General features: G+C 51.5%; 6 protein-coding genes across 8 annotated transcripts; 3 read left to right on the top strand and 3 right to left on the bottom strand.

Moving 5' to 3' along the window:
• The first annotated feature begins 146 nt into the window (after positions 1-146).
• LOC6545419 (protein OPI10 homolog) lies at positions 147-1,034 on the top strand. Its single transcript, XM_001971127.3, has 2 exons — positions 147-634; positions 771-1,034. Exons 1-2 carry the CDS (start codon positions 239-241, stop codon positions 966-968), a joined length of 594 nt encoding a protein of 197 aa, XP_001971163.1. The 5' UTR covers positions 147-238; the 3' UTR covers positions 969-1,034.
• Positions 1,035-1,036: 2 nt separating this feature from the next.
• LOC6545608 (2-oxoglutarate dehydrogenase, mitochondrial) lies at positions 1,037-13,602 on the bottom strand. Of its 2 annotated transcripts, XM_001971124.3 has the most exons (9): positions 13,234-13,602; positions 12,787-13,150; positions 12,664-12,736; positions 11,482-12,607; positions 11,274-11,428; positions 10,318-11,215; positions 10,103-10,257; positions 1,609-1,850; positions 1,037-1,557 (listed from the first exon to the last, which is right to left on the bottom strand). In XM_001971124.3, the coding sequence occupies exons 1-9, from the start codon at positions 13,459-13,461 to the stop codon at positions 1,100-1,102; spliced, it is 3,699 nt and encodes a 1,232-aa protein (XP_001971160.2). In that variant the 5' UTR covers positions 13,462-13,602; the 3' UTR covers positions 1,037-1,099. The 2 variants fall into 2 exon arrangements, with proteins under 2 accessions (XP_001971160.2, XP_026832909.1); XM_026977108.1 differs by having other exon boundaries at positions 1,083-1,557; positions 10,103-11,215.
• Positions 2,857-7,770, top strand: LOC6545417 (titin homolog). The gene has a single exon (XM_001971125.3). The coding sequence runs from the start codon at positions 2,857-2,859 to the stop codon at positions 7,450-7,452; it is 4,596 nt and encodes a 1,531-aa protein (XP_001971161.1). The 3' UTR covers positions 7,453-7,770.
• A 1,320-nt stretch (positions 13,603-14,922) lies between the features above and the next one.
• LOC6545607 lies at positions 14,923-15,500 on the bottom strand. The gene is made up of 2 exons (XM_026977109.1): positions 15,148-15,500; positions 14,923-15,085 (listed from the first exon to the last, which is right to left on the bottom strand). Exons 1-2 carry the CDS (start codon positions 15,364-15,366, stop codon positions 14,942-14,944), a joined length of 363 nt encoding a protein of 120 aa, XP_026832910.1. The 5' UTR covers positions 15,367-15,500; the 3' UTR covers positions 14,923-14,941.
• Positions 15,501-15,694: 194 nt separating this feature from the next.
• LOC6545606 (TOX high mobility group box family member 4) lies at positions 15,695-17,410 on the top strand. Of its 2 annotated transcripts, none has more exons than XM_001971122.3 (2): positions 15,695-15,909; positions 16,484-17,410. In XM_001971122.3, the coding sequence occupies exons 1-2, from the start codon at positions 15,823-15,825 to the stop codon at positions 17,156-17,158; spliced, it is 762 nt and encodes a 253-aa protein (XP_001971158.1). In that variant the 5' UTR covers positions 15,695-15,822; the 3' UTR covers positions 17,159-17,410. The 2 variants fall into 2 exon arrangements, with proteins under 2 accessions (XP_001971158.1, XP_015013544.1); XM_015158058.2 differs by lacking the exon at positions 15,695-15,909 and adding an exon at positions 15,958-16,419.
• A 934-nt stretch (positions 17,411-18,344) lies between these two features.
• On the bottom strand, positions 18,345-25,533 carry LOC6545605. Its single transcript, XM_001971121.3, has 4 exons — positions 20,848-25,533; positions 19,997-20,783; positions 18,509-19,938; positions 18,345-18,444 (listed from the first exon to the last, which is right to left on the bottom strand). Exons 1-3 carry the CDS (start codon positions 24,721-24,723, stop codon positions 18,545-18,547), a joined length of 6,057 nt encoding a protein of 2,018 aa, XP_001971157.1. The 5' UTR covers positions 24,724-25,533; the 3' UTR covers positions 18,345-18,444; positions 18,509-18,544.
• Between the last annotated feature and the right edge of the window lie 32 nt (positions 25,534-25,565).

Genomic DNA, 25,565 nt, shown 5'->3' with positions numbered 1-25,565 from the left:
AAAATATACTTAAATATACTTATTTGATTTAAGATTTATGTTTGAAAACATGAAACCCACAAATAATAATATTCCCAAATATATTCACTCAGATACGTAGTTGGCTCTGTCCGTACACCGCACAAAATCAAGTCGCAATCAAACCAAATCATGAGCTAGTTCATTTTGCGCATCTCCATTTATCTCCTCCCTCAAGAAGCCCGCATATCTGAATTCTGGAATAGTCCACCGCTCGAAGATGTCGCTATTCGGTCTGATAGTCTCTGGACGCCTGCCTCAATCGGATTTCGAGCCCGTGGACGCCTCCAAGCTGCTTGTGAATGTGCCCGACATCGAATCCGTCAACTACTTGGTAGTATTTCTCACCGGCGTATCGCCCCTGCCCGTTGGCACCTCCGCTGCGATATACTTCAGCTGGCCGGACGCGAATGCAGCACCCACATGGCAGTACCTGGGTCACATAAACAACAACAAGCCCTCCGCCATCTTCAAGATCGCCCAGCTGAAAAAGAGCCACGAGCTGGAGGCCCATGCCCACGGGATGGTCTTCGGCAGTCAGGAGATCTCACACATCGCACAGATTGGAGTTTCAATCGAACCCGAGCTAACGGTGGCCCAGCAGACGCCAGCCGTGGTAAGTTCTCAAGCTAAGCAGTTGGGTATGGGAAAATCTAATCGGGATATCTAATCTGATATCTTATATCTTCCCTTCTATACCCCAACTAATTTTATTTTACCAATGATTAGTTGTACAAATCTCCCATTTTCAGTCCACTGCCGACGACAACAAACAATTTGGGCAGCGAATGCTGGAGAACTTCTTCAACTACGCCTCCAGCTTTGGAGTCGCAGCAAGAGACATACCGCCCATCTCGAGCGAGACCTTCGTACCATTCTCCGTCGTCCAAAACTGGTATACGAATTTCCAGCGTCGCATGGAACAGAACCCAAACTTTTGGAAGTACTGAGCCCAAGACAATGGAGGCGTCGCCTCCAAAAGTTGTTGATATTACAAGTAAAGTTTTATATTTATATTCTTTCTGTACCTTTTACCTGTCTTTTTTGGTGGACTTATTAAGGCTAATGCAAAGAATTTAAACTAGCGTTCTGGTTTTGTTGGGTCCAGCTTCGACTCTTCGGGATTTCTTTGCGATTCTTTTTCAGGTCTGCGCTTTATGAAAACTGGCTTTGAGGGCGCAGTCCTTAATGGTCCACTAGGAGATTGCGTCGGAGCTGGCGCCGAGCCTGACCTCTTCTTGCGTGAGGATTCTTCCCTAGTGAATGGTGAGACACCGTCGTGAGCAGGTGCTGGACTCCGAGAGGCTGATGCCCTGGGAGCTAAGCTCGGTGCTGGAGCCGACCCCGACCTCTTCCAGGCTGACGGTGACGCGCCGTCGTGTGCGGGAGAATCCGGTTCGCTATTTCGAGCAGCTGAAGCTTCATCAACCAGATCAGGAGCTGGAGCCGATCCGGTCCTCTGCTTTCCTGAAGATCCTCCCCTTGGAGGTCTACTTGGCATACTAATCAATGGCTTACGGGGTGCTGGACCTGTAGGAGCTATAGACGCAGATGGAGACGAATCGGATCTCTGTTTTCCGCCAGATTTACCTGGTGGCGGCGAACCGCCTTTCGGTGGAGAGGATGGTGGCTTCGTACTGGGCTTCGATTGCGCGTCCGCCTTGGCCTTAGCTTGCTGCTTTTTGACCTGATCCTCGAGACGCTTTTTGTTCTCCGGGGTCAGCTCTCCAAAGACGCTGTTGATCAGGGCCTTGTACTCGGTGTAGTGCTGCACCTTGTTGCCCGTCGCTGGCGAGGAGCTGGGCGGTCGTCCGTGATAGGAAACGCAGCGGCTGCGAGAAACACAGAATGGGATTAGACTTCTTAATGGACACCCAGTATTTTCTCACGTCACCCAAATAGCGCCGTGCTCAGTGGTCTATTTAAACAATAGCATTGTCGGTGGGCGACGCGAGCTGATTTTTATTCGGTCTCTTTGTCTATCGTTCTTTTTGTGGCCCGCAAAAAAGCAATTTGGCAAGCTGACATATATTTAGGCTATATGGTGGACCCTATGTGCAAATAGACGACTACAAGAGCGCTCCTCGGTCTGCCCAGCATCCGAAACATGCGCAACCTCACCTGACCAAACTTTGATTTCTATTGTTTTACAAGATCTATCAACATTGATATGCCCTGTACTTAATTCACGAGAAGACCCACAGGAACGTAGGATACATACAAAGGAGGAACCATGTACAGTTGCTTTAGTTGGCTAGGATAGAACTAGCAGAAGTAGTTATTAGAAATATATCTAGACCTATCCAAACATTCATTATTTGCCGAGTGGGAAGATTTTTTAAATAAACGAATAGCATATATTTTAGCACTGGGAAGATGATAAAATTATGTTTACGTTGGCTGATAGAACATTATTATAAATATATTTTTCTTTGGCAAATCATAAACACTGTTAATTTTTCTTGAGAAACAAATAGCTTGCTTTTATCTTATAGATAGAAATGTTTTGAGCTTTATTTTGGTGACGACTGTGTGTAAATACCCATCTGCAGGGCATTGTCAATTCGAGACTTATTAATTCTCCTCATCAGACGCCGCACGATTACATAGATTGCAGACTGATCAATGATCGGATGGTTGCCAGCGAGGCGCAGCCACTGGGAACGGATTGAGATAGACGGATCACGGTGTAGCCGCCGACGGATTGCGCCAGTTTCGCTTGCAACGTGTTGAGTGAAGCATAGTTGATAGTGATCGGAGGAATAAGCCCGCTTTGGACGCGTGTTGGCCACGACAATAGGTCAGCAGGAGAACAAGTTCCACGGCCACGTGCATAAGATGACAAACACGCAGCAGGCGGAATCGGGGGAGGCGGTGGCGGAGGAGCGGACAACATTAATGTCGCAGGCAGCAGCTAATAATAATATTCATAATTCGCAGTGGCTTGTTGATGGCATCGCAAATCAGGGCGCTGAGTCAGCCGTGTTTTGTTGGTCAAAAGCGGCGCCGGAAGTGCTCGGAATGGCAGGCCAATTTCCGGTTGGCCAAGGAATCACTTGGCAGAGCAGCTTCCCCATGAATCACTCGTGTGGAAGCAGGAACATGGGAGTCTGCCAGCCTTACTACCAACCCATACAAGCAGGAAAGTTTCCCTTGCATCTGAATTCAAGTGTCCACCAAGGATTTCCCTTGTATATATGGGATGTAGCTCTCAAGAGCCAGAGAGAAGCAGAGAACCACTCAATTTTAAGCGAATCTCAACTATTCCGTCCATATCAAGTATACGCACCGTGCACAGCGAGGTTCCCCATAAATCAAGTATACGCGCCGTGGCAGATGAACTTTCCCAGACTGCTGCAATTGCCCCGCAAGAATTCTGACGGCCATTTCCCAGAAATGAGCACCACCATGACCCGACGCGGACAGGTGGCCAGCTCACACGCTGAGCAGGCGCCCCAGGAATTTCCCATAATTAAAAAACGATTTGTTAGCTTTCCCAATTATCGAGCAATGCCTCAAGATGGGCCCGAATGCCCACATCCACCCACCGCCGCCACAACAACAATGACGCAGCCGGGCCTCGAAAAAGTCACCGAAATAGACAAAATAGACGAAATAGATGGCGGAGGAGGAGGAGGAGCCGGTGTACATAAGGTGCCGCCGATGCTTGATAATGAACCCGAGGACGAGGAGCAGACGGCGGCGACAGAAGCATTCGCATTAAACTTGAACGTGGCAAGGGAAATCGAGCATCAACAGGCGGAAAATCTTAATGACGCCTTCGGCCAGCGGCGACACGACCACAAAAACGACGACGCCATGGATGGGGCCAAAAATAAACGCGAAATATGCGAGCAAAGCAAATTAGAGAAGGCCGAAGATCATAATGAGCCAAATATGAGAGATCGCGAGCAGCAGTCAATATGTTTGGCCAGGGAGCAGACAATAGATGGGAATGGGCAACAGCATCACCATCACCATCGCCAGCAGCAGCAGCACCAAAATCAGAATCTAAATCGGAATAGCAACCACCAGCAGTCCGGCGATCTCTCAGACGCCCGCGAATCGTCGCCAGAGCAAGTGGACGTGGATCTCGGTCGGCTACTGACCCGCGAACGGAACCCAAATCCGAATCCGAATCCAAATCCGAACGCGAATCGAACTCTGCCAAATATAGAATTACTAAAAAGCTCCGTGCGCGCCTTCCTCGCCGAGAGGAACTGGGATTGGGACTGGGACTGGGAGCTGCTCGACCTTTTGACCGAAGCCATCGAACTGATCTGTGGCCATCCGGAGACGGGTAACCTTTGGAGCGAGGCGGCCGCCGGAGCGGACATGACCGTGAGCAAAGTCAGCGAGGAGCGGGAGACAGAAACGGTCGAGGCTTATCCCGCCGAGCAACTGGATCAGCCAACGGAACAGGCGGATGACAACAACAATACTAGCGCCATAGAACTGCAGCCCAGCGAGATGAAGTACGAGATGAAGACAGCCAGTTCAGCACTGCCCAGCAGGAGTCCGCGTCCAGAGTCGCCAGTCACCAGACTGGGTGCCACGAGTCGTACACGCAATGTGGAGCCGAGTGCTCCCGCTACCCATGCTCCGCTGCTGGGCGACATAAAGCGCACCTCCATCAGCCGCGACAGCACATCCACATCCATCGATGTGGATTCTGTGCTACCCGAAAGGACACGTCTGCGGCGCCAGAGACGCGTTCGCTCGCAGGAATCCGTGGAGGAGAAACCCGAGGATGTGATCGAGCGACTGAACAAGCTCAAGGCCAGGATCTCCGGTGCCCTCAGCGAGGTGAAAGGAGTGCTCAAGCAGTACAGCACGGAGAGCGAGGCGGAATCTGCGGCGGAGCAAGCCCAGTCGACACCAGGTGGAGATCAACCTGCTCCAGTGTCCTTTCGCTTTGTGAAGAAAGTGCGGCGACGCAGCTACTTCGATGAGGCCGAGGAGGAAAAAGAGCAAGCTGGGGAGGCACTGGTAGATGCCTCCAAGGATAAAGTTAATCGAGAAAAAAAGGTGGATTCCACCAATGAGGAAACTAAGGTGCACAGAGAACAGACACCCTTTGCTAGGGAGCTCTTGGAGGATTCAGCAGAACGGGAAGCCCAAGCAAATGGAAAGCAGCAGCTCCGTGCAAGCCAAGGAATAAAAACTAATGAAAACGATATTAGCGAGCAGATCGGAGTTAGTAAAAAAGAAGAAACAAATGAGAGTCAAGAATCGAAAGAGTTGGAAAACCAAGATAGAAAGTTGCCAAAGGATCGTGATAATGTGGAAGCTAAACAAATAAAGAAAGATGTTGAACCACAAGAAGTGCAACCTGAGGAAGATCTTCCAAAAGTGGTAAGAGAAGAACCACCAAAAATAAACGGAGAACCAGCGAAGACAGCAGAACAAGTCAAGCAACCCGAGAAGAGCAAAACCCAGGCCAAAATTGAGTTTCTGGCCAAGGTGCAGAGCGAACTCAAGTCAAAACCTGCCAAGGATGTTGGCTCCAAGGAGCAAGCTACCAAGGAAGAAACCCTTAAAGGGGTCTCTCCAAAAAGAGACAGCCACAAAGGAGCGACTCCCAAGGAATCAGAATCCAAAGAAATCACAGATGTAAACAAAGCGAAAGATGAGTCGCAAGTCAAGCCATCTGAAGCAGTTGAAGTGGCACTGTCGGATGAGTCAGCCACATCGCCACCACCGTCCAAGACCAAGAAGAAAGTCACCGTGAAGGTGAAGAACCCCAGACGAGCCTCGATCGCGGCCGTGGAACCATCCAAGATCAAGGTGGAGCCGGCCGTCGAGCAGAGCGATGTTCTCATCACTCAGCGGCGACCCTCCGACTCGGAGGCGATTGTCAAGCGCAAGAAGAAGCAGAAATTAATGGGCGACACGCCTGCCCCATGCACATCGACATCCACGTCCACATCCCCAAGAGCGGCATCATCGACAACAAAAGATAGCATTGCTAACTCGAGGGAAACGGCGTCGATAGCCGAGGAGAAGGAGACTGCCACCAGCGAACAATTGGCTACGCCAGAGGTCACCGCGGTGCCAGCCAAGTTGCCCAGTGCCAAGAGCGGCCAGGGAACAGCGGCGACTGCTGCAACAGTTGTAGTTGCAGCAGCAACACCGGCGACAACTGCAACACCAGCGGCCAAATCAGAGATCGATGCCGATCCGGCGATTGGCAATCTAGCGCCAGCAGGCGATCGAACCAGACGCGCCAGCCTGAAACTAGCGGAGTTGGTGGGTGAAACGGTGCTGGTGGTGCCGGCAGCGACCGCAGCCCCACAAGATCCATTGCCCGAGTCCAAGGAACCCATCGGTCAGGAGGCGCTGGTGCCAGCGACGCCGCAACAGGTGGCCATCGGCGCTGACATTGCGCCGCAAATAGCAGCGACATTGAGGCACGAAGAGTCATCGCCAGAGCAGCAGGCACAGTCGTCCGCCGAAGCTACAAAAGCCGGAGAGCAGCCGCCTCCCGGCGACAGTCTAGCCACCATGCCGGAGCTGAAAGTACTCGCCGGACCGGTGCAGCCCGTCAAGATCGAGACGGTCGAGCAGCCCCACGATGTGGCCAAGAGTCAGGAGCCGCTCGTGAAGAAGAAGCCACTGCACCTAAAGAAGCTGGTGCGCAAGAATTCCATTGACAAGGAGCCCGAAAAGCAGGAGAAGCATGACCCCAGTAAGCTGAGCAACATACTGCGCGACAGGAACAAGATCAACGAGCTGTCCTCCAGGATCAACAAGCTCACGCCGCCCAAGAAGCAAGCGAAACCAAAGGAGGAGGCGAAAAAGGCACCGATTGCAGACGAGGATAGCCCGAAGCCTGAAGAAGCAGGTCCCGTGGAGAACACAACTGCCGAAACCCAAGTTCTTGAGGAGGTCGAACCGGAACCTGAAGTCGAGCCTGCGCCGGAGCCCAAGAAGCCGCGCAAGATCAAAAAGAAGGTGATCATCAAGCGACAGAAACGCCGCCTCTCCGTCGGCGACACATTCTTCCTGCAGCCGGAGCCCGAGGAGCCCGCCATCCCGGAGGTGGAGACCATCGAGCGGGCCATAGCCTACGTGACGGATGACGAGGAGGACGCCAAGGCGCCAGCGGAGGAACCCGAGCCCGAGCCCGTCAAAGAACTCAAATCCTGCCTGCATGTAAGGGAGTACAAGATCGGTGACCTGGTGCTCTACGCGGAGCGCTACCGCAAGACGCAGGTGCGCTGGAAGCGCGGCCGAGTGCTCGAGCGGATCACCAGCATCTCGTACAAGCTGGAGATCGAGGGGAAGGAGGTGCCCGCCCACGTCAGCTACATCAAGAAGTACACCGGGCGGAAGGTGCGGTTCGGCACCAAGGAGTACCTGGAGATCGACTACGAGCAGGTGGCCGAGGAGGAGCGCCGGGCGGCCAGCTACAGCATATGGAACATGGTGTAGGCACCAGCAGACCACCGAATCCACCGAATCCCACCCAGTGGTGTCCAGTGCCCAGTGCCCAGTGCCCAGTGTCCAGCCATCTTTGAGTGGAATTAAAAAATTGTCCGCCATGCGAGGTCATTTTTTAAGGATCTCAACTCGACATTCAGTTACGTTATAGTGATTCGTCCTCATATAGACTACATGTACATATCTACGTAGAGCAGTAGCCTAGTCTTATATCCTAGTGTTTAGTGTAACTTATTCCAGGCCTTCGTTTACATCTAAGTATAATCTGTATGTGTAATTATAAACAAACTATTTACTGATAAATAAAGCGGAGAATATTTCAGTTATGCGCGGTGTTTCTATTTTGGGCCGCTCCAAAGCCAATTACTCATAAAACTTTTATGGATCTGTTTACTCCGATGCTTGGCAGTCGGCGATTGATGCTTCCCGCGATTCTCGATTCTGCTCGTTGTCCGGTTTATTTATAAAGCCTATCTGTCCGATCTGGCCGATCTGACCAATCCGATGAATGAATAGTGGGACCCTCCAGGGTCAGGCAAACAGCTCAATCAGCAGTCGCCATTAAATGCCACCCACTCCATCAATGTCCAAGTATACCCCAAATTATTCGCTGAGAAATGCGTGCCATTAATAAAACTTTGGCGGGATTTGGCGTGCAGTGGCCTGCATTAGAGACTCGGATATACATATGATGAACGAAACAAAAACATTCCGTCCAAGATCATCGGACGTTTCTCATAATTGATTGTCAAGGCGTTTGGCTCGGCGCTATGGGAATTCTTAGCGAGAATCTCTCGCAATTATCTGAGATTTTAATTCGCGCTGACAATAACAACAAAGAAACTCGGAAAACACATCGCACATGCCACCCATAAACATAGACGAACATATCGCTCGGGGAATCGGAAGGGAATCGGAATGGGAATGGGAATGAGGCATGCCATCATATAGTAGAGGCGGACCTGCGAATATGCTACATTCCTAAGGCCTCTGGCGGGATTTTCATTCAATTCTCGGGGCTGGCAACCGAGTGCTGTATGTGCGATCAAGACATTATGTGTGTCTGGTAACGAGTACACCGGAAGAATTCACATACCATGTCTGTTGTCGCGGGTCTGTCGAATAAATTACGCGAAAGGCGAACAAAGGATGTACTTCTTGACTTCTCCCAATCAGAAATCGGGTAATTATCATAAATCAATTTAAGGAAGGGGTATATATGGCAGAGAGGATTCAACCAGAGAAGAGTTTGCTTAGATCTGCATAGATAGATATATAGAGTCAACTTATTGTTTCCAGTGCACCTACACACGAGTATTTGCACGAAGCAATTGAAAAACAAAGCACATTTCATTCTATATGTTCGGAATTTCGAGTTGAGCGATAGTTGGGAACACTTATGAAGACCGAAACATCCGCAGCACCGACATCAAAGATTTCAAGTGCAGAGAAGGGTCGTCCTCGCGGGCGGTTACACATGAAATCATATATCTCTTTCGTACATAATATTATTTTGAATTTCCCCCAGAAATATTCTTCGTGGTCGGGGCGGCAATATTGTTTTCCATAAATCAGCGCACAAATCTAGCGCAGCACTGGCGATATTAGGACCATTGTTGGGTCCGCATGCGAATAAGTTTTCGGTGGAGAGATACAATATCTCGCCGCAGAACCCGTCTATAAGGCAAATGGGTAACCGTGGATGCGGGAATGCGGGGACGTGCTTCGGTATCAAACGCCGCGAATCTGTGCCAAGTTCCTTGCGCCAGTTCTCTGCGAGCACAATGCGATGTCCAACATCGACATGGCTGTCCGCGATCTGCAACGAGGTCGTTCGGACCGGGCCAATTACTAACAACGCAGTTGCCAAATTGAACAAATTATTGGAGCCTTCGGCCGACCGCAATTAATCGTCTCAGAGCAACACAGCCGCATATTTCACTAGCTTACTAGCCCTAATTTATTATAACAATCGGGTCAGAGAATCACCTCACCAGGGAAACGAACTTTCGGGGCGCCAGCTGAACTCTGGCGAGGCCAAGTGCGTTACACCACCCAAAACTAAACAGCTTTGTATCTATTTGGCAGAGTTTACAGAAGCGGTCTGCAAGTTTCTAAATATCTTTGGGGCCGAAGAACCTTGGCACACGTTTGATTACAAAAGAGAATCAACACTCAACTAGTGACAATGATTAGTGCCTAGCACTTTGACTAAGTACCACGTGCACTAACTTACGTTACTTGAAACAAGTAAAGAGTAAAATGTAAGTGAGTGTTTCCCAGTTTGGGATCTTTGGATAGATTTCTTCATCTAGTCTACTCAAATAGGTATACCCCTTCCTGCTCGACAAACACTGGGTAGCTAAGCGAAAACCTATGCGGTTGGCATGCTTTTGGCTCGGGTGTCACCATCGCTAATCGCCATCACCATGACGCAGCCCGTCGCCATCTTGCCACCTCGGAATCTGTGGTGTCGAGCAGTGCGAGAGGTGACCGAGGAGGAGGCGTCACCAACACCGATTGCCACTCTGAAGGTGCGTCAACGCTAATCGCACCTGAATTGCATCACCCAAAGGGGAGTAGCCCAAGGCCTGGCATTGCACCTTGGCATTTGGGAGATGGGGTACTATCTGGGACTTACGATTCGTTTTCGTTCTTGAGGAGCGCCGTGTCGAAACGTGGCTGCACGTAGGACCAGGCGCCCATGTTCTTGTGCTCCTCCTGGACCCACAGCAACTCCGCCGTGGGATACAGCTCCAGCTGCTGGCTGATCAGGTCGTAGGGGAAGGGACAGATCTGGAGGATTTGCGGAATCATTATCATGTACAAGAGGCGGTGTAGGAGCAGCCGTCTCACCTGTTCCACCCTCACCAGGGCCACCGTCTCCACCTGCTCGTGATCGTCGCGCTCCTTGAAGAGATCGTAGTAGACCTTTCCCGTGCAGAAGACCAGCTTCTTGACGCACTCGGGCTGCTTGCCGGCGGGTCCTTTGTCGGGGATTAGGCGCTGGAAGCTACTGCACTCGTTGAAATCCTTGAAGGGACTTCGTGCCAGCGGATGGCGCAGCAGTGATTTGGGCGAGAAGTTAATCAGTGGTTTACGGAAGCCCATCTTCACCTGTCGGCGCAGGCAGTGGAACAGATTCGCGGGTGTGGAGAGGTTCGTCACAATCCAGTTAACATTCATCAACTGGCGAGCCACAAAGTCGGCGTCACAGGTGTCTGGATACACGTCCGGATCGTCGTCGCTCATCTGCAAGAAGCGCTCTATGCGGCCGGAAGAGTGCTCCGGGCCCATGCCCTCCATGCTGTGTGGCAACAACAAGACGACTCCGGACTGGCGCACCCACTTGGTCTCGCCACTGGCTATGAACGTGTCGATGATGCACTGCGCCGTGTTGCAGAAGTCCCCAAACTGGCCCTCCCACATGACCAGGGCATGGGGACTGGCCATGGAGTAGCCGTGCTCGAATCCGAGGACCGCACACTCCGAGAGGGAGCTGTTGCAAACGGAGTAGGGCGCCTGGTCGGGATAGAGGTGATCCAGTGAGTTGTACACCACCTTGTCTTCCGTCTGGTGGTGCAGGACGTGGTGCCGGTGCGAGAAGGTACCGCGCTCCACATCCTGACCGGATAGTCGAACATGGATGCCCTCCTTAAGGAGCGAGCCGAAGGCGAACGCCTCGCCCAGCGACCAGTCCGCCACTTTATCCTGCACCATCTGCGTGCGCTGGGCCAGTATGCGAAGGATGCCCCTGGACAGGATGGTAAGGAACATAACCCACGACATAATCATTGCTATTCTGTACTCACTTGTGCGTCTCAAACTTGTGCTCCGACGGCGGAGGACTCGAGAACATGTTGCCAATCGTCTTCAGGGTCTCTATGCTGATGCCAGTGGGGCACAGTTTCAGTCGGTCGCGGCCCTCGAAGAATCCTGGCCAGGGAGAGTCGATCCAGGAGGAGTACTGAGGAGGATGGCCAGTTAGATGGGGCTAATCGCCAAAGCAAATCTACTCACCTTAATGGTTTTGACGGCCTTGGACTCGGTCCAAGCATCCTCGCAGATCTTTTCGTATTCGGCCACCATTGCCTTGAATTCGCTGTCCGTGACGACTCCCTCCTTGATCAACTTTTCCGCGTACAGCTGGAGACATGGCTTTAGTTTCCGTATGCGCTGGTACATCAGGGGCTGGGTGAACATGGGTTCATCCGCCTCATTGTGCCCGTTGCGGCGGTAGCCAACTAGGTCAATGACCACGTCCTTCTTGAACCTTGTCCGGTAGTCGGCGACAATGCGAGCACACTGGATGCAAGCCTCCGGATCGTCGGCGTTCACGTGCAGTATCGGAGCATCCACCACCCTGGCAACGTCGGTGCAATAGCGCGAGGAGCGGGAGAAGCGCGGATCTGTCGTGAATCCCACCTGGTTGTTGGTGACGATGTGAATGGTGCCGTAGGTGGTATAGCGGGGCAGGTCGGATAGGTGCATCGATTCGTAGACAACGCCCTGGCCGGAGAAGGATGCATCTCCGTGGATGATGATGGGCATCACCTTGCTGCCAGACGTGTCTCCGCGCTGGAACATCTCCGCCCGGGCCTTACCTAGGAGCACCGGGTTGACGTGCTCCAAGTGAGAGGGATTCGCCACAACGGTGATGCGCACCATACGGTTTGTTTGTCGGTTGAGCCGCTCTTGGAACATCCCCAGATGGTACTTAACGTCCCCGGAACCGGAGTCGGTGGCCTTTAGGCCGTGGAACTGAGACAGGATGTCTGAAATGGGCTTGCGACAGATGTTGGCCAGGACATTGAGACGCCCACGATGTGCCATTCCTATTAAAATTGACTCCACGCCCTGATCCGTAGCCCGGTCCACCACCTCCTTTATAGTGGGTATCATGATGTCGCAGCCCTCCAGTCCGAAACGCTTCTCCGATGAAAACTTCTTCGCCAGGAAGTTTTCGAATCCCGTCGAGCGAGTGAGACGCTCAAGCAGGAGCTTCTTTTCCGCCTTGGTCAGGTCAAAGCCACCAGGCTTCTCGAAACGGTCGCGTATCCAGTTGGTCTTTGTCAACGACGTGATCTGCATGTATTCCACTCCAATGTGGCCGCAGTAGATGCGCTCCAAGCGATCCAGGATCTCTCTGGTGGAAAAGTTACGTATTATTTTCAAGATGGATTGGATCTATTGGAAACTAACTTTAGTGTGAGAAACTCCTCATCACCGCCTATCATTGTGGATGAGGGCAACTTGAACATGGTATTGAGATCACCTGCGATAAAGGTGTAAATATATATCCACTAGCCATGACACTCAGCTTACTAAATATGTAGGAGTAGTGCTGCCGAAGCACTTCCCTGGCGGCATGCCGCTGAGTGCCATCCACAGACGTATGCTTTTTCGGACCAACAATACCCAAGGGATCCAGATCGGCGGCCAAATGGCCGCGCGATTGATAGGCTCGGATGATGGCCTGGATCACGTGGTGGTCATCAATGTTCTTCCAGTCGCTGGGAGGTGCGGCTGGAGCTGCAGATGCGCCGCCAGAAGCCGTCCTCTCGCCCGAACGAGCCTTCACCACTGTCCTTTCAACCGGAGGACGTCTGTTCTTCCGGGAGTGCGATGCCGGAAGAGGGCGCCTATTGGTGGTGGTCCGATCGTTGCCGCTAAATAGCTCGTTCCAGGACTGGGCAGATTCAATTAATTCAATTAAATAAATTAAGTTTACGATACGAAGACAGATAAAAAGAAAGTCCTTATACGGCTCACCTCATCCACGGACTTGGGATTGCGCTTCCACTTCTTATAGAGACCTTCGATGTAGGCGGCACTGCATCCATTGGCGAAGGAGTCCAGATCGTGGACACCACGCCCCTGTCCGGTCGTTTGAATGGTACGGAGAGCTTGACGGGCGAGGAGGCGGTGGTCAGTTCCTCGCAGACCCAGTGCCAGGCTCCTCCTGATCCGCACCAGGCTCCTCAGCCGACATTGGTTCATGTTCTACAAGAGTCTACCGAAATACCTGTTAAATTTTGAATTTTGTGCTTAGGAACCCTTCGAACCAAAGGCGGAGAAACTTCTGAGTTCAGCCCAAATTAGTTGTGAACCACTTCTGGCAAGACATGCTGAGATTCGATAGGTCAGTTTCATTTCGAGGGATCGAGAGGTTGCCCATCTTTTTTCTTGTCTTTCAGAGGCTGAGGAGTGGTTTCTGTGGACTTTAAATCATTACCGCTTTTTGGTTTTAAAGTGCTAGTCTTTGTATTTTCAGTTGGTTTTCGGAGACTTTTCAGTGCTAACTCATCCCAATATATCCAAGATTTATCTTCATCTTCCTTTGGGCCATTGAAAACCCTCAAAGGAATGAATTTTTCAGCTTTCGGTTTATTTAATTTGGATTTATCCGACTTGGAAACAGGATTGGGTTCGAAATTCGAGCTCGGCTTATCATTTGATTTTGGGATAACCTTCTCTTCGGGTTTAAAAACCCTTAGTGCCGTTTTGAAATCTGTTGGCTTCTTTTTAGGAGTATTATTTAACAGTTTTGGTGTTTCACTGTCTTCCTTAGTTTTCTTGGGCTCAATCGGTTCAGTCAAGTTCTCATTAAAGGCGGTGTCATCGATTTCGTTGATCAGTTGCTCAAGGGTGTCATATATATCGCTTTTGTGTTTTGAAACATGCAATGTTTCTGGATCTGATTTGGGTTTCTGATCTAATTTATTGGGGGTTTGTATGGTTTCCTTAGCACCGGCTTTCTTATTGGGGCAATCTTTATCCGATTTCGAAGGCATTTTAATTTCTTTATTGCTTTTGGTGGTATTCAAATTTTTGTTTCGTTGGGGAAGACCCTTTTCGTAATAATTTTTAAAGTACATTACGTTTGTTGGCTTTGAATTGGCTTTTGAACGCTTTTTCACAACCATTATTGGACCATTATGGCGCTTATGCCTATCGACAGCGTGTGCGTGTTTCCAAAATTTCATAAAAGTAGCGAACGAGCCGAATTTCTTTTGGAAGTTGTTGCGTGAGTTTCCGGTTCTTCTAGAACCCGTAAAAATTTCTTTATCCCTATTTGGTTTTTCTGACTTCTCTGGACGCTTTTTCTGTGACATTTTTCTGGTCAAGTTTTTAGAAATGTTGTGAGCCACTTCATTCCCGGTTAAAACCGAACCATGAGCTTTACTGCCTACTTTTGATACGTTCAAGGCTTTTAAGCCTTCACGTTTCTGGATCCGTTTTTTGGGTAGTGTGGGCACTATCTCTTTGTCGTATATCCCAGAAGTCCTGATTTCCGTTGAGTGTGAAAGCACTCCGATATCCTGCTTTTGACACGGAGCCACGCAACTGTTGGAGTCCCCTTCCGAAGCGTCCAATGGAGTCGCCGAATAGGAGACTACTGTTCTCCTTCCCAGAATTGGAGCCCCAATCGCTGCATCTATCGGCGAAGTGGTTCCTATCTGTAATTAGGTTCGAGAAATTAAAGAATGAAGAGCATATTAAAGATTATCAGCCTCACCGAGGGAAGAACATCTCCTCCTGCTTTTTTGTTCCAGCCAGGACTACAAGACGGTTGCGACTCTATTTGTTCCATTAGCATTCCCTTAAAGAAATTCTGCCAGGTCTGCGAAATCAATAGGTAATCAATTTTAAGGTATTTCGACCACAGGGAAATATATCACCCACTCCATTGATCGAGTTATTGTCCCTCATCCACTTGGTGAACAGGCACTCCAAGTGTCTGGCATTCGAAGCACTCGCCAGCACATCCGATTCAAAGGATCCCGGTCGGTGTCCACCAGACGCCTCCTGTTTGGAGCCCACACTTAGGAGCTGGCATCGCTGGGAAGCGAGCTTCAGAAATATGCGCACATTGCTCCAAGGCATTCTTTTCACACTGATCATATGTAAATTTTGCAGTTTACGGTCCAAAAAGAATTCTATTGCTAGTTTCCAGACATCTAATCTAATTTTAATAAACGTGTCAATTTTGATCACAGCAACATGGACTAAATATTTCTAGCAACGGTACTTCAAAGGCGGAACTGGAACTAAGCTGGAACAGAGCTGGTTCTCTTTAATTTTTGTTTCCCCACAGATATATTAGTTTAAAGGATTGAAAATATGTTTAAGAAAATACATTTATATTTTCATAAATGTATAAATAAATAACGTTCTTTAGTTCTCGTATGTGTCTGCGATGAACCTGAACTGATTCCAGCTGGAGAACTAAAACAGTGTTCGAAAATAATGTTCCGGCGCATTTAGCGCAAACCCGCCTGCGGTCACACTAAATAAGGCCCACGATAATTGTTTAATTTTATTTGTAAATAAGCCTGGGAGAATTGCAGGAGGAGCGTCATGAATCAGTTCCACACTCCTTCATTTGGCGACGAGGTATTTGAGCTGACCGACACGCCGGCGGAGAGCCAGAGCCCCAGCCAAGCCGTAAGTGGAGGAGGGCCATCCCATTTAGAGTCCAATGCAGAGGAGCAGAGCGTCCAACTGGACCAATGTACAAATGTACACCGGCTGCAATGGGAGTTTTCACAGCTGACCGACCACCGACCGCCTTAATTGCCGCGCATCGATGGCCGTAATGGTTTTTTAATGAGCGGGAGAGATCGGAATCGGAATAGAGCGGCACACTAGCTGGTTGTAGCTTCTGCGGGCCAGCGACCAGCTGGAGGAGCTATCTCTCCTCTGCTCTCCCTCCCCAACCTGCTGGGTTATCGCTTGGGCGAGCGGGACAAACGCCGCGTCAGCTTCTTATCAGCAAAAGGCACGCACACACCAGTCGCACAATCAGTAGCGCAAGCTACACGCACACAGCACTACAGCCCCGCCCCCACTGCTGCTGCCACCCCCGCGTCAGTCACCCAACTGATCTGGGCTTGGGCAAGCGATTTGTACATTAGTTTAGTTGCTCACTCTGTGATTGGGATGAAGAAGTTTCTAGTGAGCACACTGGAACTGAAGCCATGATTCAGGCACTAATGTCATGTCCTTTGTATCTTTGCAGTCGCGGAGAATGCTTAGCCTGGATCAATCCATGTTAAACGAAGATGACGAGGAGCATTGCGACACATATGCCAGCGGAGGAGGGGCGAACTTGCTGGCTCAGCCGGAGCAACAGCAGAACCAGGCCATGGCACAGGCACCATCCAAACCCCTGGCGCCCTTTGCTCTGTTCTTTCGGGACACAGTAACGGCCATCAAGCAGGAGAATCCGTCCTGCTCGTTGGAGCAAATGCAAGTGATTGTGCAAACCATGTGGGAGAGTCTGGACGACACGCAGAAGAACGTCTATTTTCTGCGGCACGAGCAGGAGAAGCGCGAGTATGTCCGTCTGCTGAGGGACTATCGCCACCAGCTGTCCGAGTCGGAGGCCACGTCGGAGGCAGAGGCCCTGCCAGCTGTAGCTCCCAATCAGTCCGTCATCCAGCCACCTCCGCTAGTCACAACCAAATTGGAGGCCGTCGAGGATCTGCCACAGCCGGTGGATGTCCAGGAGCCGCCGCCCGATCAGATACAGCTGCTCACCGAAGCGGCTAGGGTGCAGAAGTGCACTCGGGAGCAGTGCAATAAGCCGGCCATCATAAATCCGGACTGGGAAGACGAGTACTGCAGCAACGAGTGTGTGGTCATCCACTGCCGGAATGTGTTCAACCACTGGGTAATCTCCATGAACTCATAGCTACCACCCGCTAGGTCTAGTGTACATGTAAGCTCTTTTTACACGCCCGTAATCGGCATGCCGAATATTATCAAGGATTATGTGACTATACGATAATTATTGAAATCCCCAGTTTCGATTGTAATTAGCAGCTGTGCGGAGTTTAAATGAATGCGAGTCGCGCTTTGTATGATACTTAAATTGTAGAGAATAGTGAATAGAAAACATGTAGAAGGGGAGAATAAGAATTTATACAGCATTTGATATGAGGCCCACTATATTCAGCAGTTGGATAATTATTAATAAATAAATTGCATTCATTTATTTAGGTAATATTTCACTATTAGTTGGTAGCGAACTTTATTTATAAGATTCCTTTCCCAACCGAAATAAAATAAATAATGACATGTTTAATATATGGTAACTTTTAATAAATACACACATTTATTTCTCTTGCACTTCATTATCATTATCAATGTATCAATGCCGTTGCTTACAAAAATTCACTTTCGCTCGCTTCGTTCAATGTTTACCAAATAAGTAAAATTTATAAATAATTTAAAAAATAAAATGTTAGAGACGTTTCCTTGGTTGCCTTGCTGAAGTAATGCGCCATTGTTACGAGTACGAGTTAAATAAACAACAGTATAAAAAGTTCAAGCTTAAATTATAGAGATGGTTTTCAATCCATTTCTCATATATAGACAGATTTCCATACATGTATTATGTTATATTGGGCGGGCTTTGATAATAAAGCGGGAATAGAGAGAAAAAGACCTTAAATGCAGCCTGCAAGTGCATAAAGCATATAGTAGAGCATCCTCGATCCACTAGATCGTACTTTGAGTAGAGAGTTCGGGTTATAAGCACTTGTCGCTTGGCATTTAACGTAAACATAAAGCGCACTCTAAATAATATCACCAAATACTTGTTTTCATTTTCATGTTCATGTTCAGTTTTCTGTTTTGTTTTGTCTCCAGTTCTTCTGTCTGATCCGCTTTGCATTCAATTCATCGCTAACTTCCCTAACGCAATAAGCTAATATAGTTATACTTCGGAGTGGGTTAGGTTAACGGCAATAACTTGTTGTGTTTGTTTTGGGTTCCGGATGTCTGTCATAACGTATTTAATTATCGCGGTTGTCTGTTGGTAGTAACATCATCTCGTTATTATCGTTATTGTATAATGGTTTCATGCGCCAACTGCAACGGCAGCTGCATGCTAGATTATTGACTAGTGTTGCCTTATGGGACGTGTATGGTTCCGGATTCGGGTCGGCATCTGCTCGGGGCCATATTTGATACGACCTGGAAAGATAAGTGATTCGATATGCTTAACATGCTTATTCAGAACATCAGTCAATATGCTCACCCCATTGGATGCGCTTGCTTATCTTTCTCTACTCGATTACTCCACTATCTGCAATTCGCTGATGTCCAGATCGGCGCTGTCTTTGCAGAAGGTGCTTGAGCGCTCCAGCTTGGACTCCACACGCTCCCTGGGCACCACACCATCCATCTGGGCGTCGATGAGCAGGTCCAGTTTCTGCTTCACCGCCTGGGCCGACTTGTACGTTCCATTCGAGATCCCGTTGGTGGTGGTTTTAGTGGGGCCACCCACTCCGTTTGTCGCCGCCGTCGTTTTCTTCAGATGCAGCGTATTGGGGCGTCTGGTGGGAATGTTGGAGGGCAGGCTGTTACGCAGATTATGCTGCTGCAGCATGCTCGACACCGCGGAATGTGAGGAGGAGCGCAGGGGGCCGGCGGACGATCGCAGTTGGACCGAGCCGCGGTCCTCGACAGGAGCTTCAGTTTGTTTCTGTTGCTGTTGCTGCTGCTGTAGCTTGTTTTTCTCCGCCCGCTTGGCCAGGATCTCTCGGGACTTGGCCGATAGGAAGCTATGACGTCCCTTGTTTGGCGCTCCATCTGTGCCACCTGCTGGCACTGAAATGGAGCGCTGCTTAAACAATTCCCGTGTGGAGAGCGTGCTGCTGACGGAGGAGAGGCGACTGGCCGCCGACTTGGTCGTGTGCACCGAACTGGGACTGGACCCGTTGGAGGCCATGGCATTGTGCTGTTGCTTTAGCTGGCGGGTTGACTTATTGCCGACAGTGGAGCCCCGCTGCGTTGCCTTGATTTTGCCCGTTGCAGCTCCTTTTGAATGGCCATTTATCTGCTGAATTTTGGCCAGTTTCGAGCTACCCGAGAGCGACTCGTGTGAGATCGTTTTGTTGGTGATCACAGAGCTCTTCATGCTCTCCGCCAGCGAGTTCTGGTCGGAGGAGTATCGGTCCTGTGGTCCCCTAGAGCTGCTCTTAGCACGACGTGCCGGCGATGCCAAGCTGTCCATCGACAGATTGCTGGACTTGTTGCCCAACCGTGTGCCATTCTGCACCCTACGTGCCGCCGGACTGGAGTTTCGTGAGCTGTCGCTGGATGAGATGTGCAGGTTTTTGGCTGGCGCCTTTCTGCCTGCACTGGCTGGGATGCCCGAGCTGGTGGCACTGCGCACGGGACCGGCTCCATGGCCGTTTGTCGCAGATGGAGCCGCAGCCCTTGGCTTACGCGGCTCCAGATAACGGGGTCGCACTTCGCCGAGTTTGGCAGTTGCAACGGTAGCCTTTCCTTGGGCAGACTTTGATTCTACTGTAGCAGCTGGAACCACACTCGGTTTCTTGTGGGTCACTGGCGGAGCTTCAGACTGTGTGCGTCGATGAAGATTTAGGCTGTTTCGCTCCGATGCCACTTGGGAGCTGGCGCGATGCGGAACATACGCACGGGAGTTGGACTTGAGCAGTTTGCCTGGATAATAAGAGATATGGTTAACTCATCAATGCTTTATAAGAAATATCGAACTTACTGCCTCCTTCCCGGGACTCATGATTCGCCTGCACTCCCCTATCGGCAGTTTGCACGTGACCAGCTCCACCAGACGCGTCCTGCGTCTGCGTAGCTTTGTACATAAGTGTCTCTTGAGCATGGGCTCGCTTCGTCTGAGCTTGAATGGCCAACTTGATCTGCACGAGATCCTGACTGCGTGTGCTTCCGCCAAAGGAAAAGGCCTTACCTACCGGCTTGCCGTTTTGCCGCTTCATGTCCAGCGGTTCTGTGAGACGAGCCAGCGTCTGAATCTTCTTACGTAGCTCCAGGTCCATGCGTTGCCAGGCGGTTACGCGCATGGCCCTTGAGCACTGTCGGATGAGGCACTGCTCCACCGCGTAGACGAGTGCTCCTACCAGTCGGATGTATTCCGGCTGCCAGTCCAATTGCTCTTCCTGCAGACCCTGCAGCTCCCGCGCTAACTCCGATTGACCCAAACTGGCCGGCATGTGGATGACCTTTGCTTGCAGCACGGTGTTTAGGCGCGTTACCCGCTGATAGCTCCGGCACGCCTGCTCCGGAGTCAGCTCCGCTGCCGTGTGCAGGAGCAGGGTCTCCAAGCGCGGGATGTGCCTGCTGCGGTCGTGGCCCAGCGAGAGGAAGGAGTCGCTGGCAATCAAGCTGGCAAAGTGGTCGCCCACATAGGCGTACGCTGCCTCTAGGATCTCCCGTACCAGTTGCTCGCAGACGTGTCCCCATCGATAGGCCGACAGTTGGGCCAGCAGGTGGTCGCAATCGAGCACCGTGTCCAGCACCGTCTCCGATGTCTAAGGGTGAAAAGTAGAGAAAGGTTATCCACTTAATTAGAGAAGAGTTTATCCAAATACACACCATGTAAGCGACGATCTGTTGGCGGCATCGGCCGAGTATGTCTGGGGGCAGCTGTGCGAACTGCCTAGTTGGCCACACCTTCAGGTAGTGGCGACACGTCCAGCGCAGGCACTTCCTATACAGATCATCCAGAGCATGGTTCAACGCCACGGGCAGCACCTGCAGGATGCCGTCGGTGCAGCCGGAGCACGGCTTGTGGAAGTTGTGGCAGTAGTTCGTCTTCAGAGCATGCGAGGTTACCTCCTTGAGACCCTCCAGTCCCAGCAAGTCCGCCAGAGCCGCCAGCTCCATCAGACTGATCCCATCCGGCGGATGCGAGGCACCCGAGTAGATGTGGCACAGTGCAAAGTGCACGGCTGCATAGGAGTAACCCTGCAGGGAGACCACGCTCTGCGATCCGTGCCCCGCCAGCATGGCAGCAAAGTACTGGCAACGAGAGCGCAGGATGCACTTGTGGGCACGGATGCGCCGACCGTGCACCTCCACCAGCATATCCGTGGCAAGTTCCTGCAGGAACATCTTGAGCAAATCCTCCCCCAAACGCCTGGGCTGCCTGCAGCTCAGCGAGGATTCATCCATTCCCGATCTACTGAAACTGGAGGCAAGACTCGAGTCCGCACTGAGATCCGTTTGGATGTAGTCCACCTGCTGACCCTGAATCTGCTCCAGTGTCATACCGTTGGGCAGGGAGTTTGAAAACTCCTTCGAGAAGTTTGGAAACAGCCGAGAGAGACTCCTTATATTGTCCACCGAGTTGGTGAAGTTCTGCAACGTGTTGCCCGTGGATCGAGTCATGGCCCAGGAGTGGGGACGCGCACGGTTCTCGTCCCTGTAGAGTCTCTGACCTAGCTGGGAGCTTCTGTGGTTGTTGCCCACGCTCTTGCTCATCGAATCCGGTGACTGCAGATCGTGCTTCACGGGCTTATCCATGTCGGACAGCTTAACGAAGCTCGAGGGGATCTGGCTGGGCTGCTGTGTCGTCTGTTCGGCGTGCTCGTTGACCGTCTCCAGCAGTTGCTTTTGTTTTTCGATGGTGGCGTGTAAGGATTCCATGGTATGGCCATTGCTGAGTGTAACCTGCTTCTTGGGCGAGGCCGTCTCCTTGGCCTCGATGATGGTCTCCATTACGCTGCTGGTGCGATTGGAGCTGCTGGTCAGCTGGAGGGGCACTGAGACCAGTTCCGCCTGCTCCTTGGCAAGCTGTTCGTCCTGCTGGAAGGTGAGATCATCGGTGTCTGTATTGGAAGCGGGCGACAAGTCCTTGGATAGAATGCCCTCAGTTACCGAAGCCAAGCTGGATTTGTCATATGTCTCATTTATTTGAACATCCCTTCGCCTCTTCTTGATCCGTCCCTGCACTTGACCCTGCTCCTCCTCCGAACAGCTGCTTATTCCAGGATTGGATCCACTGAAATCATCGTAGGGAGAAACTGAGCTATCGATGGAGAGGGAGGAGGCCTTAGATATAATAGGCAGCTTGTCAATGATGCTCATTAGACCCGCTCCCGAATCAGTTGCTCCGTTGGCAGTCAGACTGATGGACCGCTTGCAATCATTGCCTGTTCCAGATCCGGATGCCTGCTCCGGCTGACCATTGCTGCCCCAGCTGTGGCGCTTGGCGGGATCGCTCTGCTGGCGATGCTGCTGCGACAGACGACGCAATGCAGCCACTGTCAGCGGGGGCTCCAGGTTGCATCTGTAGTCCAGGGACTTGCTCTCACCAGCTCCTGCAGACACATCCTTCAGGTTGGCGCTCTTGGCCATCAGGGTTTCCGTGGAACTGGCGCTGGACTTCATCACTTCCGTGTCGCCCCTTCTCGAAGTGGAAGAGCTCAGGGAGCTGGACAACCTCTGCGCCAGACTCAACGGTTCCTTTCGGCCATTGGAGCGCGGTGTCTTTTGCTCCCCAAAATCAATGAACATACTGAAAATATTCTTGGGTTCTGGCTTGGCTTCCTCCTTGTCTTCGGCCACCTCCTGACTCTTTGGTGCCACTTCTTCATCCTTGGCGCTCTGGGAAAGATCCACGAAGAATCCAGATGACTTGGGTGCCGTGTAGGATTTGCTCAGTTGCGATGGAGGTGCCACCGCTGCTGCCTTTGGTTGCTCTTGAGGCTTTCTGTCCATGTCATCCAAAGAGACGTAGAAGCCGCAGCCGCTCTTGTGCGAACTGTTGGAATCGGAGCGCTCCCGGAAGCTGGAGGTGGTGCTGCTCGTGCTCCTCCGCCTCTCCGGTCGGCAGTCACTCATGTCCACCACCCAGGAAGCAATTCCGGGAACCGGCTTTCTCTGAATTCCCGTCTTCACGCGCATCTCCACACCAGCAATTTCAGGATCTTCACCCAGTTCCTCATCATCGTCGTCATCCGCCAGAGGGCGGGTCGGCGCAAAGTCCAGGGACACAAATCCGCCGGAGACTATCGGGCAGGTATCTGTGCGTCTCTTGATGCTGGGACTCTCGCACTGCTTCTCCCGGAAATCCTCAATGGATGCTCCACCAGAAACAATGGGATTGGCCTCATCGAACTTGGAACTTCTCTTGGGAGTGCGGGGCAGGGGCAGTGGCGAATCCGTGGCATCACTGCAATAGGCACCCGAGTCCCTGTGATGCGACAATGAGGAAGATAGAGTGTAGTCCCTGTGTATGGAGGAGTTATTGCTCCCTGCCGACGCGGGCTCTATGTGCACCATCGAGTTGTGGGGCGTGGAGGAAGAGGCGCCCTGATGGGTCCTGCCCTGCTCTGACCACACTAAACTCGGTGCCGGACTGCTGGAGGAGTAGTCCGTGGTGTAGCTGAGATCGGGATGATGCTGCTGACTCTGGTTGTGCTGATGCTGGTGGTGGGTGAACTTGGGACTGCTGCCCAGGGGCAGCACACTGAAGTGTTGGGCATTGTGCTGGAAGCTGTAGGGCACCGATATGGGAGCATGTCGCTCCTCCGCCGGCTCATCAGGGGGATCCTCTTGCTCTGACTCTCCCTGCTGCTGCTGCTGTTGTTGTTGTGTTAGTCTCACGCCTTTGCACCTGGCAAAGGACTTGTGGAACTGCTCAAGCTGCTCTGTGGGCGAGGGCTCACCCTCTGGCTCCTCGTCGCCAATCGCCTCTTGCCCGACTTCTTCCTCCTGGCCGTGACCATCTAGACTGGGGAAGGACAGCACCTCGTCCTCGTCCCTCAGCGATGAGGCGTCTATGAAGCAGGCGCTGGTTCCCGAGGTGGACAACGGCTGATCCCGCTTCTCTAGGTCCCGCAGCAAAGAGCTGGCACTGATGCCTTTGAAAACCGTAGTGGCTTCCATTTCCTCGGGTTCAGCTTGCGGAGCAACGCTCGCTGCGGGGTACATGGACTCCCAGGAACCAGTTTCCGTGGACACCGTCGAGGTCTCCATGCACACGATCTCTTCGTTCTGGCGCTGCTTCTCCTCCTTGGAGGGTGGCTTCACCTTGCTGCCTCCCTCGTAGATCTTGTTGTCCACAGAGCCACTCGAAGAGGGCAGAACAATCGCGGCGGCGGCTCCGTTGCAATCCGGACTGGAGACCGGCGAGAAGGTATCCCGCTCCTCGCCCACGTCCAGCTCACAGGTTTTCCCCGATCCTGATCCTGAGCGCGATCCGGAGGCAGATCCTCTCTGCTGCTGCTGCTGTTGCTGCTGTGGATGCAGTGCAGCCGCCCGGATATCCGCACTATATTGGGGAGCCGAGGATGAGGAAGACGAGGACGAGCAGGCCGAGGGACTGCTGGCACTACTGCCGCTGCTGCTGTTCGTGAGATTCGAGTAGTTCGAGTGGTTGGGCGAACTGGCGTCCACCTGCTGGTCCAATGACCTCCCCGTGACCAAGATGGGAGCCTGTTCCGGCGACAGGGGGGACGCATCCATTGCGGGACGGAGTTCGGAGGGGTTTTTGGAGGGTAAGAGGGTGAAGTGGAATGGAGTGGAGTGGATGTGAGGGCTCTCAACTCATCGACGCTTTTCCGGTCTAAGCCCAACCGCCTGGTTATGCTTCGCTGCCTGAATGCCAAGTGGTTCCTCCGACTCCTCTCCTCAGATTTCCCCTCTATTTTTGCACTTTTTGTTGTTGTCGCGTTTTATGGTTGTTGCTATTGTCTAGGGCCACATGCTGATGGCCCGCCCCCGCGACTCCCGCTGCAGCTGTCAACTGTCAACGGTTGCCAACTAAAATACCAAGTGGCAAAATAGCGAAGGCAAAATCGATACTCGAGTGGGGCGCGAGATTCCGAATACGGCTGTGTGCACTGCTTGCTTAAGAACTTCTCTTAAGAAGTCCTTGACTCTTTCAGTTACTACTCTTAATTCCCTGTTACTCTTTGCAACTACCGATTACATTTAGTTCATGCACTTATTTCGTCAAACAACTCCTTTCTCTTCGTTTCCGTTAACATCTTTTGCAACTCCAGTTATAGGCCACTTTGGTTACTCAAAACACTTTCTCTTGCGTTCGAACTGGCACTGCTTTAACTCCAACTGCTTGCTTTCTCTTTCACTGCACAATCTCTTATCTTTGAGTGCACTTTTACTTCTACTCCCCCGCAACGCAAATGCTAATAAGACAGCTGTTGCTATCTCGCTCTCGCTTGCAGTTCGTTGTTCGTAGATTTATTCGTTTTCCCTTTTTGCATGCACCGCTATTATTCGTTTGTTTTTGTTCCTTTTGCGCTGCGTCTGCTAAAGTTCACACTGCATCGACCACTGCTCCTTCT

The sequence above is a fragment of the Drosophila erecta genome, unplaced genomic scaffold, assembly GCF_003286155.1.
Source record: "Drosophila erecta strain 14021-0224.00,06,07 unplaced genomic scaffold, DereRS2 tig00000021-arrow-pilon, whole genome shotgun sequence".
In the NCBI taxonomy this organism is placed as follows: domain Eukaryota; kingdom Metazoa; phylum Arthropoda; class Insecta; order Diptera; family Drosophilidae; genus Drosophila; species Drosophila erecta.
This window is presented reverse-complemented; position numbering and strand designations above follow the sequence as displayed.

Excerpts from the sequence above, each read along its gene's own strand:
- LOC6545419 (XM_001971127.3), top strand. The coding sequence starts at position 239 with ATGTCGCTATTCGGTCTGATAGTCTCTGGACGCCTGCCTCAATCGGAT. Across the intron at positions 635-770 it reads CCCAGCAGACGCCAGCCGTG|TCCACTGCCGACGACAACAA; the intron begins GTAAGTTCTCAA and ends TCCCATTTTCAG.
- LOC6545417 (XM_001971125.3), top strand. The coding sequence starts at position 2,857 with ATGACAAACACGCAGCAGGCGGAATCGGGGGAGGCGGTGGCGGAGGAG.
- LOC6545608 (XM_026977108.1), bottom strand. The coding sequence starts at position 13,461 with ATGAACCAATGTCGGCTGAGGAGCCTGGTGCGGATCAGGAGGAGCCTG. Across the intron at positions 12,737-12,786 it reads GCACTACTCCTACATATTTA|GTGATCTCAATACCATGTTC; the intron begins GTAAGCTGAGTG and ends CCTTTATCGCAG. Across the intron at positions 11,429-11,481 it reads AGGCCGTCAAAACCATTAAG|TACTCCTCCTGGATCGACTC; the intron begins GTGAGTAGATTT and ends CATCCTCCTCAG.
- LOC6545607 (XM_026977109.1), bottom strand. The coding sequence starts at position 15,366 with ATGATCAGTGTGAAAAGAATGCCTTGGAGCAATGTGCGCATATTTCTG. Across the intron at positions 15,086-15,147 it reads ACAATAACTCGATCAATGGA|ACCTGGCAGAATTTCTTTAA; the intron begins GTGGGTGATATA and ends TTGATTTCGCAG.
- LOC6545606 (XM_001971122.3), top strand. The coding sequence starts at position 15,823 with ATGAATCAGTTCCACACTCCTTCATTTGGCGACGAGGTATTTGAGCTG. Across the intron at positions 15,910-16,483 it reads GCCAGAGCCCCAGCCAAGCC|TCGCGGAGAATGCTTAGCCT; the intron begins GTAAGTGGAGGA and ends GTATCTTTGCAG.
- LOC6545605 (XM_001971121.3), bottom strand. The coding sequence starts at position 24,723 with ATGGATGCGTCCCCCCTGTCGCCGGAACAGGCTCCCATCTTGGTCACG. Across the intron at positions 20,784-20,847 it reads AACAGATCGTCGCTTACATG|ACATCGGAGACGGTGCTGGA; the intron begins GTGTGTATTTGG and ends TTTCACCCTTAG. Across the intron at positions 19,939-19,996 it reads TGAGTCCCGGGAAGGAGGCA|GCAAACTGCTCAAGTCCAAC; the intron begins GTAAGTTCGATA and ends CTTATTATCCAG.